Source organism: Podarcis melisellensis, assembly GCF_964234715.1.
Source record: "Podarcis melisellensis genome assembly, chromosome: 2".
NCBI classification, from domain to species: Eukaryota; Metazoa; Chordata; class Lepidosauria; order Squamata; family Lacertidae; genus Podarcis; species Podarcis melisellensis.
Window position 1 is genome coordinate 124,680,878 of NC_138529.1, and position 12,561 is coordinate 124,693,438.

Genomic DNA, 12,561 nt, shown 5'->3' on the forward strand with positions numbered 1-12,561 from the left:
AGATTAAGTGAGTAATAGTCATTTTTCCATACAGAGTTGGTTTCATAATGAAAATGGGAGGCAGAGGGTTCAAAGTGAAGAAAGAGATTTACGTATAAATTTAAATTTAGACCAACCAGATTGAGATAACTTCTGATGGGGAGTGTTCAGGTGAAGATGTTGCTGTTTGTTTCACAGATGAGGCGTGGACGTTGCTGGATCCTGACCAGAGAGCTCAGCATAAAGAATAATAATAATAATAATAACTTATTATTTATATCCCGCCCATCTGGCTGGGCTTCCCCAGCGACTCTGGGCAGCTTCCAAAATAATAATAATAAAAAAATACTGTACTACATCAAACATTAAAAGCCTCCCTAAAGAGGGCCGCCTTCCGATGTCTTCTAAAAGTCTGCTAGTTGTTGTTCTCTTGGAGATCTGGTGGGAGGGCATTCCACAGGGAGGGCGCCACTACCGAGAAGGCCCTCTGCCTGGTTCCTTGTAACTTGGCTTCTCGCAGTGAGGGAACCGCCAGAAGGCCCTCGGTGCTGGACCTCAGTGTCCGGGCAGAATGATGGGGGTGGAGACACTCCTTCAGATATACTGGACCGAGGCCGTTTAGGGCTTTAAAGGTCAGCACCAACACTTTGAATTGTGCTCGGAAACATACTGGGAGCCAATGTAGGTCTTTCAAGACCGGTGTTATATGGTCTCGGCGGCCGCTCCCAGTCACCAGTCTAGCTGCCGCATTCTGGATTAGTTGTAGTTTCCGCGTCACCTTCAGAGGTAGCGCCACGTAGAGCGCATTGCAGTAGTCCAATCAGGAGATAACCAGAGCATGCACCACTCTGGCGAGACAATTCGCGGGCAGGGAGCGTCTCAGCCTGCGTACCAGATGGAGCTGGTAGACAGCTGCCCTGGACACAGATTTGACCTGTGCCTCCATGGACAGCTGTGAGTTCAAAATGACTCCCGGGCTGCACACCTGGTCATTCAGGGGCAAAGTTACCCCATTCAGGACCAGGGAATCCTCCACACCTGCCCGCCTCCTGTCCCCCAAAATCAGTACTTCTGTCTTGTCAGGGTTCAACCTCAATCTGTTAGTCGCCATCCATCCTCCAACCGCCTCCAGACACTCACACAGGACCTTCACCGCCTTCACTGGTTCTGATTTAAAAGAGGTAGAGCTGGGTGTCATCCGCATACTGATGAACACCAAGCCCAAACCCCCTCATGATCTCTCCCAGCGGCTGCATGTAGATGTTGAAAAGCATGGGGGAGAGGACAGAACCCTGAGGCACCCCACAAGTGAGAGCCCAGGGGTCTGAACACACATCCCCCACCACCATTTTCTGAACACGGCCCAGGAGGAAGGAGCGGAACCACTGTATGACAGTGCCCCCAGCTCCCAGCCCCTCAACAGAGTCCATAAAGATGTTATGGTAGATGGTATCAAATGCCGCTGAGAGATCCAGCAGAACTAGAAAACAGCTCTCACCTTTGTCCCTAGCCCGCCGGTGATCATCAACCAGTGCGACCAAGGCAGTTTCAGTCCCATGATGAGGCCTGAATCCCGACTGGAAGGGATCCAAATGGTCTGCTTCTTCCAGGCGTGCCTGGAGTTGTTCAGCAACCGCTCGCTCAATCACCTTGCCCAAGAATGGAAGATTTGAGACTGGGCGATAGTTGGCCATTGTTGCCGCATCTAAAGATGGTTTTTTAAGAAGCGGTTTAATAACCGCCTCTTTCAGCAGGTCTGGGAAGGCTCCCTCACAGAGGGAAGCATTCACCACCCCACGAAGCCCATCGCCCAGCCCTTCCCGGCTCGCTTTTATAAGCCAGGATGGGCAAGGATCAAGGAGACAGGTGGTTGGTTTCACTCGTCCAAGCAGCCTGTCCATATCCTCGGGGGTAACAGATTGGAATTGATCCCACACCATTTGACTAGACAGGACTCTAGCACTCTCCCGCTCCGGCCCTGCTCCCATGGTGGTGTCTACCTCTTCCCGAATCTGAGCGACTTTATCTGCAAAAAACTTTGCAAAATCATTGCAGATCATGTGGCCCTTACTGGGCCCCAATGTAGCAGGTGGTTCCGCTAAATTGCGAACCACCTGAAAAAGTCTCCTGCTGCTGTTTTCTGCAGATGCAATAGAGGCGGTGAAGAAAGTCTTCTTCGCCGTCGCTACCGCCACTTGGTAGGCTCGATATTGAGCTTTAACCCGTGTCCGGTCAGCTTCAGAATGAGTTATCCGCCACCGGGCTCTAGCCGTCTCAATGATTGTTTCATTGCCCTCAGATCCGTGGAAAACCATGGGGCTGTCCAGGCTCCATGCAGTCAGAGAGGGCGCTTCAGAGCGAAACAGTCAATAGCCCTGGTTAACGCCACATTCCAGCGGGCCACCAGGAAATTAGCTGAAAGGCCATCAACATGGGATAAAACATCCCCTACCATTCTCTGGAAACCATTTGGATCCATTAAGTGGCGGGGGTCGGCCATCCGAATTTGTCCCACCTCCCTGCAGAGGGGATGGATCGCGGAGAAGTCGAGTTGCACCAGGAAGTGATCTGACCATGGCACTTCTTTCGTTTCGCTTTTACTTAGTGTCAGATCACCAACATCCGTAGAGGTAAACACCAGGTCCAAGGCATGTCCGCGGCTATGGGTTGGGCCAGACTTATTCAGGGACAGCCCCATGGATGCCATGCTTTGCACGAAGTTCCGAGCGGCCCCTTGTAAGGTTGTGTCGGCATGGATATTAAAATCCCCTAGGACAACCAAGCTAGGTGTCTCCAGGAGAACATCCGCCACAACCTGAAGCAGCTCGGGCAGGGAATCCTTGGTGCAGCGGGGAGGTCGGTACACCAAAAGGAATCCTGTACTGCCCCATTGCCCAACTTCCAGAACATGCACTCGGAAAACTGGGTCTTCCCAATAGGACGCCTGGTGCAAACGAATGACTTCCTAAAAATCACTGCAACCCCCCCTCCCCACCCACATGACCTGGGTTGCTGTGCGTAAGAGAAACCTAGTGGACAAGCAGCGGCAAGGACAGGCCCATCCGCTTCATCCAACCAAATCTCTGTTACACATGCCAGGTCAAGTCCTCCATCCATGATCAAGTCATGGATGGCAGTGGTTTTATGAATCATTGACCTGGCATTGCACAGCAGCACCTTCAGGTCATGTGGGTATCCCTTGCTGATTCTAGTAAACATCCGGTCAGGACCAGACCCGGAGGCAGGAATAGTCCTCAGACAACGACTAAACCTGCCTCCTCTGTAACGACATGGTCTGGTCTTAGCGTAACTCCTCCTCCTACCCGTGATCACTGAGATCGGTTGTCCCAGTGCATCCCCCCCTGTGGAACATGCCCCAGCCATTTTGTTGGCTGGGACCCACTCCCCGGCAGCCCTGACCCCTCCCTTTAAGAACAAAATAAAAACTTTTTTTAAAAAATAAAAAAATAAAAAACTGTAAAAATTACGAAAACACCTAAATCAAACAAATTCCCAGGCCCAACCAAACATCCACCCCACCCCACCCCCACCCCCCACATAGAAAAAATTCAAAAGAAAAAATTTAAAACATTTTAAAAAGAACTCTGTGCCCCCCTGAGTCAGCCTGGACAGCAGCAGCAGTAACAGCAACCATAGTTGTGAGGCCTGTCAGGCCCCGCCTTGGGCCAGGTGGTTAGTGGCAAGAGCAGGGCCCTCAGGCACTCACCCAGGGGAGTCCTCCTGGGCAGCAGAGCAGTCCTTTTGAGGCTTGAGGCCCCGCCCCGGGCCAGGTGGTTAGTGGCAAGAGCAGGGCCCCCAGGCACTCACACAAGGGAGTCCTCCTGGGCAGCAGAGCAGTCCTTTTGAGGCTTCAGGCCCCACCCTGGGCCAGGTGGTTAGTGGCAAGAGCAGGGCTCTCAGGCACTCACCCAGGGGAGGTCAAGGAGAAGTCAAGGAGGAGAATCGTGGGGTCATGGACTCTCTCAGTAAGGATCCCTGTTGGATCATAACATGTTGTGATTGGAGATGGAGTGGATTCCATGAATGAGCCACAAAAATATCCATCCCAGATAAAAGCCAAGCAATATCTCAGTTAATACCAGGAAACAAAAACAGTGAAAACTATTGGACGGCCTCACATCTCATTCTCTTCAGTTCTTCCTCTGTCACAAGCATTCATTAACATTGTTCAATAATCTGGAGTTCCCATTTCCTCCTGAGACTCTAATTCGCTTCTCTCTTCATTGCAGATGGTGATGACTTAGAAGGGAAGAACAAGGGAGATCACAACAGAATCCACATAGCGGAGAATTCAGATAAATATTCAGAGTGTGGAGAGAAGATCCGTCAGAGCTCCCAGTCCACCTCCCATCAAAGAAAGAGCTTCATTCGAAGGAATAGCCTCACTTCACACGAAAGAACACAGAGTAGGGAAAAACTGTATCAGTGCAGAGAATGTGGAAAGAGCTTCAATCGAAAGGATCATCTCACTTTGCATCAAAGAGTTCACACAGGGGAGAAACCATATAATTGCTTGGAATGTGGAAAGAGCTTCAGTCACTCGGGGAATCTCACTTCCCATCAAAGAGTTCATACAGGGGAGAAACCGCATCAGTGCTTGAAATGTGGGAAGAACTTTAGTCACCGCCAAAATCTCGCTTCTCATCAAAGAATTCATACAGGGGAGAAACCCTATCAGTGCTTCGAATGTGGAAAGAGCTTCAATCGGAAGGGTCACCTCACTTCCCATCACAAAATTCATACAGGGGAGAAACCCTATCAGTGCTTGGAATGTGGGAAGCGCTTCACTCAGGAGGGGAATCTCACTTCTCATCAAAGAATTCATACAGGGGAGAAACCCTATCAGTGCTTGGAATGTGGGAAGAGCTTTCGTCTGAGTGGTGATCTCACTTCCCATCACAGAATTCATACAGGGGAGAAACCCTATCAGTGCTTGGAATGTGGAAAGAGCTTCAGTAAGTGGGTGAATCTCACTTTTCATCAAAGAATTCATACAGGGGAGAAACCCTATCAGTGCTTGGATTGTGGAAAGGGCTTCAGTCGGAAGGAAAGTCTTACTACCCATCAAAGAATTCATACAGGGGAGAAACCCTATCAGTGCTTGGAATGTGGAAAAGGTTTTTGTCTGAGTGGTCATCTGACTTCCCATCAAAGACTTCATACAGGAGAGAAACCGTATCACTGCTTGGAATGTGGAAAGAGCTTTCGTCTGAGTGGTGATCTGACTTCCCATCAAAGAGTTCACACAGGGGAAAAACCCTATCAGTGCTTGGAATGTGGAAAGAGCTTTCGTCAGAGTAGTGATCTGACTTCTCATCAAAGAATTCATACAGGGGAGAAACCCTATATGTGCTTCGAATGTGGGAAAAGCTTCCGGGAGGGCCACAAGCTCACTTCCCATAAAAGAATTCATACAGGTGAGAAACCCTATCAGTGCTTGGAATGCGGAAAGCGCTTCAGTCAAAGTGCCACACTCTCTTCCCATCACAGAATTCATACAGGGGAGAAACCCTATCAGTGCTCAGAATGTGGAAAGAGCTTCAGTCAGGAGGGGAATCTCATTTCTCATCAGAGAATTCATACAGGGGAAAAACCCTATCAGTGCTTCGAATGTGGAAAGGGCTTCAGTCGGAAGGATAGTCTTACTACCCATCAAAGAATTCATACAGGGGAGAAACCCTATCAATGCTCGGAATGTGGACAGAGCTTCCGTCAGGAGGGGAATCTCACTTCTCATCAAAGAATTCATACAGGGGGAAAACCCTATCAGTGCTTCGAATGTGGGAAGGGTTTCAGTCGGAAGGAAAGTCTTACTACCCATCAAAGAATTCATACAGGGGAAAAACCCTATCAGTGCTTCGAATGTGGAAAGGGCTTCAGTCGGAAGGATAGTCTCACTTCCCATCACAGAATTCATACAGGGGAGAAACCCTATCAGTGCTTGGAATGTGGAAAGAGCTTCACTGATAGCTCCAGTCTCACTTCCCATCGCAGAATTCATACAGGAGAAAAACCCTATCAGTGCTTGGAATGTGGGAAGAGCTTCAGTCAGAGGGGCAATCTCACTTCCCATCAAAGAATCCATACAACAGAGAAAACGTCTTAGTGTTTGGAATGTGGGAAAAGATTCATTCATTGCCCACCAAATAATTTATACGGGTTTGAAAAAGGGGTCCCTCTCAAAGGGGGCTGCAGACAACCGACAGATTACAACTGGGGAATATTTCACACAGGAAACCACACCTGCTTGCATGGACTTTTGTCATATATGGATTTATAAAAGTGAAGGTGAATCTTTGATCTTTGCAAGCTTCCCTTAGGGCTCAGGGGGAGCAAGCTTGGATTCTAGAGGAACCAAACAATTATTAACTGTGAAATCTATTGCACAGTGTGGTCTCTTCCAGAAGTGTTGGAGCCAGCCGTCACAAGTGGCATTTGTTTAGCATAAAATAAAGACACAGAAAGCCAGCAATATTTCCATAATAAGAGAGAGCAGCTCATTCAGACTTCTTCTCCTCTCCGGTCACTTTTTATTGTCCTTTGTTCTGTCCAGCCGCATGGCCGTTTGCCAATCTCATGTTACCTCATCCAGTCAAGCTTTTATTGCCCCTTTACCATATAAGGTAATCATTGCCCAGAGGAATGTCAGGGGGCACCCTGCAGTATCTACAAGACTCTGCCTTGGCTTTATGACTCCCACACAGAAGATTCTTCGGTTTGGGAAAAGATCAGTCAGTTAAAATACATTACATGTGTCTTAATTTTAACTAGACAAAGGAAAGTAGGAAGACAGCCCAGAGTCTTGGAAGGTAAGACGGTGGAATGAAATAGGGTCTTCTGAGGAGGGGCTGCACCGAAAACAATTGAGGGACAACAAGAAGAACAAAAATTTCATCTTGCATGTTAATTTACATATAGATCTGTTAAATATGATGAAAGTTGCATGCCAGTGGCTGTCAAGATAAGATAAAGGATTAAGATCGGTATGATATTGGGAATAAATAAAAGAGAGAAAAGTAGGAACAAGAACCCCCCCCCAAAAAAATAATCTCATCAATCTTTGACTTTTGTCTTCTGGGTTTCTCTGTTGTTATTCTGTCTCTCACAGCTACAATAAACCTACCATTAATATTGTGGACTAGGCATTTCTTCGTCAGAGGGCAAAAACCCAAATATAGCAGGGGATCAAATACTTTCCCCCCTCACTCTATATGTTTACACTCACACACACACCCCTGGCTCTCGTTTGGAGGAGGAGTGAGAGAGGGAGGCTCTTTACTGACAGAATGGCATTTCCCTGGCACCTCCTTTCCTCCCAGGAGCTCCTCCTTCCACAACAACCCTGCCAGGCTGGCCTCTTGCCTTTCACCCCCTTTCCAGCACTGCGTGGTTTAGTGTGGCAGCACCTGCCCTTTGGAACTCCCCGCCACTTGCAATAAAGCGCGTGCCTCTTCTAGACTCTTTTCAGGCACCTGCTAAAAGCATTCCTGTCTAGGCAAGCATACCCAGATGCTCAGGAAGCTGAAGTAATTTTAATCTGTTTTAATATTTTAGCTTTTCTCTGTTTTAAAGTAGGCTTGTTAATTTTGATTTTACAGCTGTGGTGTTGTTGTTTCTTTGTTTTTTTGTATTGGTAAACAACTTTACAGGTTTTTAAAAATAAATTTTAATAAATAAATAAACAATCAATATAAATAAAACAAAACAACATCCTGTAGATTTAAGTAACTTTCCACAGTGGCCTACTTGTTATCAGAGGCCCAGAATCCACATTCCTTTGTAAGAAAATATGAAATAAAGTCAAAACATTTTTGCAGGCAAAAGAAAAAATGTATTATTGGGGAGGTGACAGGAGGTGACCTTGTTATGCAATTACACGGGATGCAGGGAATGCATGGGCACCCCTGTTCAGATCATTCCTGATGGGAACTGTTAACGGAAATCCGAGGGCTCTCTTGAACAAATGAAGACACCAACCAGAGCAATTCAGAGCAAAACAGCAGCCAGTAGGCTCGGTCTTTATTAAAGAAAAGACTGTCGCGACAGGACTCCCACCGCCCACGAAGTGATGCAAGATGGAAGCCCCAAACAAAGGGAGACCCTGACTTTTATTAGTTACTAATCCCCTTAGGTACACCCTCAGAATTACATCATATTTACATCATGATTATATTAAAAACAGGAGGAGTCAGGGGAGGGATTGGGCAGGTAACCCGAGTATCTCAACACCTGGTCAGGGTCCCTCTCCCCCCATCCTTTGGAAGACAAAGGGCAAAGGCGCAGTTTCCTGCCCCCTGGGGGAATCCGGTCACAGTCCCTTTTGTTTTTGCAGAAGCAGACTACACTATCATATGCAGTCCTGTGTCCTTGGCGGTTTTCTGTCTGAGCCCATCAAGCCGGGTATCAGGGTAGGCAGGTCAGCTGGGAGGAGGTGCTGAGTACGTGCTTGCTCGGTTGGGGGATTATGGCTGGCCGGTGGCAGGCAACCCCCCTTTGGTAATCCGTGTAATTTGGAGTAGAATAAAAGTGGTCCGATGAAAATCCGATGTACGGCTGATTTGTGGTGAATATTTAAGGGAAAGGGACCCTGAAGTTCAAAATACTCCCAAGTTCTGGAAACAATGTTGCAACATCCTGATTAAATCAGTCAGTTGAATTCGGAAACATTGTATTAGCAAGCTGTCAAAGTGGGGAAGAAGCAGAAGCCGGCTGCAGTACCTGCGCAGCCGCCGCTAGAGGCGCTGTTCGGTAACGCTGATTGGTTGAAATGGCAGCCGGCTGACCCAGAGTTCGGGCGCCCGGTCTACCCATGATAAAGATAGGCGAAAAGGGTTCCAGTAGAGCTGTCAAAACTAGCGCGCTTCCTTATTTACGGAAGGCTTTTAGGAAATGGCCCTCTAAAGGGACATTTCCAGGGTCGGGGAGGGGAGGTGTGTGCGTGTGAGTGTGGTGCTTGTGCATTATACATTTTGGGGGGGTCTCCGGCCACAGGGCAGACCCCCAAGTCAGGGAGCAGAGGGTCCTCCCTCGTCCTCCCTGCCAAGCCAGGAAGGGGGCCAGTTCGCAGGAGATCTGCAGCCTTTGGGATCCAGGCACTGCTTCCTTTTGGGGGGAGGGGGCTTTGGGTCAAGGAAAAGTGGGCAGGCAAAGAAACCCCCTTCAGGTTTGGAGATAAGTCACTTTTGTGAACAGAGGCTGCAGCCAGACTTCCTTGGGATCCAAATGCTGCCTTCCTTTTGGGGGAGGGGGATTTGGGTCAAGGAAATAAACCCCCTTCAAATTGAGGGAAATGTCACCTTTGTGAACAGAGGATGTAGACAGACGAGAACATTCCCACATTGGGGGGGGCAGGGAGAAGGAAAGCCCGTCTGCATCTTCACAACCGGACCACTTCCTCTGTCCCAGATGCAACAACACATGTCTCTCCCCTATTCAGGCTAAACAAGTAGACGAACTAATGTGAAAGCAAATTTCAGGTGTATCCTCAGGAAATGCTAAAGCAAGGATAGAAGACTCCTTCTCCCAACCTTTTCGGACAAATGAGGAGGGATTATCAGTCAGCGGGTGGCTTGTATTACTACTAACAGAGGACATGGAACACATAAAATCCTTTCTGGCTCACTGTAATAAAATTCTTACCATCCTGATAGATGCTTGTAAAACCTTCTGGAAAAATCCTAGCTGAGCGTCTGTGGGTTTTGATCCAGAAGAAATGGAAATTGGTGCTGTCTCAAAAGAGGCTAGTTCTCTCAAGCTACCCTCAGCCTTTGGGAATCTTGTCACAAGAGGAGCGAGAAGCTCCCCTCTGGAGTTCGTAAAGGGTAGATATTCCTGGTGCCCTGAATCCTGCTCTTCCGCCAGGGAAGCGGGGCTGCGTCCAAAGCACTGAATGGTGGAAGTACTCAGGGAAGGGAGCAGAGAGGCCCCCATTTCTAGAAAGGGGAACATCGGCCTGAAGGGGAGCAGCTGCTTTTGGGCAAGCGGAGCTGGAGAAAAGCTGGGCCTGTCCTGCTGCGCTTCAGGCCCTGACAGCCTCCAAGTCCAAGTGTAAGTTGACTTCGCCCCTCCACTCACCGAGCGAGGAGGGCCGTCCCGGAGTTGAGACTGCCAAGGAGGCCAGAAAGAGCAGAGGCCATGTTGGGTCAGGGCAACCGGTCCTTCTATGTTTGGAGCAGGAGGAAGGGCCGGCGGCCATCTTGGATGAGGGCAATTTTGTGCCCGTCTGTTATACACACATACATACCTATCTATCACCTACCTACCTACCTAGATATATACACACACCCCTGGCTCTCGTTTGGAGGAGTGAGAGAGACGGAGGCTCTTTACTGGCAGAATGGCATTTCCCTGGCACCTCCTTTCCTCCCAGGAGCTCCTCCTTCCACAACAACCCTGCCAGGCTGGCCTCTTGCATGTCGCCCCCTTTCCAGCAGGCAAAGCTGCAGGGACCACTCCCTTCCTGGCCCCCCCAAAATGGAGGCAGCTTTGGACCCTGGATGAACCTGAGAGGAGCCTGGAGGGGCGCAGGGAAGGGCCTCTCGCCCCTTCCCAGACTTTTCCTCCACCCATTTATTAAGATAAGATAAAATAAGATAATCTCTTACAGCCGGAGACCAGCTTATAAAACACACTTTGGGTTACAGTCTCAGAAGAAATACAAACCATTAAAACAATGTACAACAAGAAACTCCTGCAGGGAGCTGACCCAACCACTTCTTAACACTCTTTATGAAACTTGGGCCCCTCAGGGCTCTGGCAAAATGATCTCAAACCCCAAGAGTTTAAAATGGATTGACAGGTAACTGACAGACGGAGATGATCTCTAGAGACGCCCCCCTTGGTTGGGCCTGTGATGGACAGCAGAGCCAGGCCAGTCAGCGGACCGAGTCCCTCAGAAATTCCCCTCTGGGGGGGCTGGAGCCTCGCTCTGATTGGCTCCTAAGCCTGCGGGGGGCGGAGCCAGCCCTTTTGGCGGGAAAAGGCAAGGCACCTTTTCTGAGGGATGGTCTGAGGGGGGAGCTTGGAGGGGAAGGTGGGGAGGAGAGGAAGAGGAGTCAGGCGGGAGTTGATTGGACCCCCAAGAAGGAGGGCTGAGGGGACCCCCTGGGTGTGGGGGGCGGACTGAGAGGGGGGAGTGGAGGGAGACGCCCAAGAAGGAGGGCTGAGGGGACCCCCTGCGTGTGGGGGGCGGACCTGGGGGGAGTGGAGGGAGACCCCCAAGGAGGGCTGAGGGGACCCCTGGGTGTGGGGGGAGGACTGAGAGGGGGGAGTGGAGGGAGACCCCCAAGAAGGAGGGCTGAGGGGACCCCCTGGGTGTGGGGGGAGGACTGAGAGGGGGGCGGAGGGAGACCCCCAAGAAGGAGGGCTGAGGGGACCCCCTGCGTGTGGGGGGCGGACTGAGAGGGGGGAGGGGAGGGAGACGCCCAAGAAGGAGGGCTGAGGGGACCCCCTGCGTGTGGGGGGCGGACCTGGGGGGAGTGGAGGGAGACCCCCAAGGAGGGCTGAGGGGACCCCTGGGTGTGGGGGGAGGACTGAGAGGGGGGAGTGGAGGGAGACCCCCAAGAAGGAGGGCTGAGGGGACCCCCTGGGTGTGGGTGGTGGACTGAGAGGGGGGCGGAGGGAGACCCCCAAGAAGGAGGGCTGAGGGGACCCCCTGCGTGTGGGGGGCGGACCTGGGGGGAGTGGAGGGAGACCCCCAAGGAGGGCTGAGGGGACCCCTGGGTGTGGGGGGAGGACTGAGAGGGGGAGTGGAGGGAGACCCCCAAGAAGGAGGGCTGAGGGGACCCCCTGGGTGTGGGTGGTGGACTGAGAGGGGGGCGGAGGGAGACCCCCAAGAAGGAGGGCTGAGGGGACCGCCTGGGTGTGGGTGGTGGACTGAGAGGGGGGCGGAGGGAGACCCCCAAGAAGGAGGGCTGAGGGGACCCCCTGCGTGTGGGGGGCGGACTGAGAGGGGGGAGGGGAGGGAGACCCCCAAGAAGGAGGGCTGAGGGGACCCCCTGCGTGTGGGGGGCGGACCTGGGGGGAGTGGAGGGAGACCCCCAAGAAGGAGGGCTGAGGGGACCCCCTGGGTGTGGGGGCGGACTTAGGGGGGGCGGAGGGAGACCCCCAAGAAGGAGGGCTGAGGGGACCCCCTGCGTGTGGGGGGCGGACCTGGGGGGAGTGGAGGGAGACCCCCAAGGAGGAGGGCTGAGGGGCCCCCTGGGTGTGGGGGGCGGACTGAGAGGGGGGAGGGGAGGGAGACCCCCAAGAAGGAGGGCTGAGGGGCCCCCTGGGTGTGGGGGGCGGACTGAGGGGGGAAAGGGCCCCCCAAGTCTGACTCCGCCAGAGCCTGGAAGAAGCCCAGCTGGGCCTGCCAGCCTCCACGTCCCAGGGAAGGAGGCGTCTCCCCGATTCAGTGGGGCTGCCCCAGGGAAGATGGGGAGCTGGAGGGAAGACTTGGAAGGGTCTCCCTTGGGGGGATCTGGGACTCCTCTTCCTCCCTGGCGCCTGCTCTCGAGGAGACTCCTGGGGAAGCCCCGTCTCCCTGGCGCCGAGTCTGGCTCCCAGGGGGGCTCCGGGGGG

The 12,561-nt window shown here is 51.7% G+C and overlaps 2 protein-coding genes and 2 long non-coding RNA genes across 12 annotated transcripts in view; 2 read left to right on the plus strand and 2 right to left on the minus strand.

Moving 5' to 3' along the window:
• The window catches only part of LOC309364444 (uncharacterized protein), a 104,200-nt gene extending 97,169 nt beyond the window's left edge, over positions 1–7,031 (plus strand). For 8 of the 9 annotated variants that reach the window (XM_081901747.1, XM_081901746.1, XM_081901750.1 and 5 more), the window contains one exon: positions 4,230–7,031. In XM_081901747.1, coding sequence (XP_081757873.1) covers positions 4,230–6,106 — 1,877 coding nt within the window. In that variant the 3' untranslated portion in view covers positions 6,107–7,031. The remainder of the gene's footprint in view (positions 1–4,229) is intronic. The other variant, XR_014165838.1, reaches the window with a different exon arrangement.
• Positions 7,032–7,081: 50 nt separating this feature from the next.
• The window catches only part of LOC309365341, a 44,106-nt gene continuing 38,626 nt past the window's right edge, over positions 7,082–12,561 (minus strand). Inside the window, exons 2-3 of the long non-coding RNA XR_014166030.1 lie at positions 10,267–10,354; positions 7,082–7,207 (exon numbers count right to left, since the gene is read on the minus strand). This is a non-coding gene — a long non-coding RNA (uncharacterized lncRNA). The remainder of the gene's footprint in view (positions 7,208–10,266; positions 10,355–12,561) is intronic.
• On the minus strand, positions 7,226–7,643 carry LOC309365318. The gene is made up of 2 exons (XR_014166004.1): positions 7,363–7,643; positions 7,226–7,328 (listed from the first exon to the last, which is right to left on the minus strand). It is a non-coding gene; the product is annotated as an uncharacterized lncRNA (long non-coding RNA).
• LOC309364438 (uncharacterized protein) overlaps positions 7,759–12,561 on the plus strand; it is a 218,263-nt gene continuing 213,460 nt past the window's right edge. The window contains exon 1 of the mRNA XM_081901720.1: positions 7,759–8,065. The gene's annotated coding sequence lies outside the window, so the exon portion shown is untranslated. The remainder of the gene's footprint in view (positions 8,066–12,561) is intronic.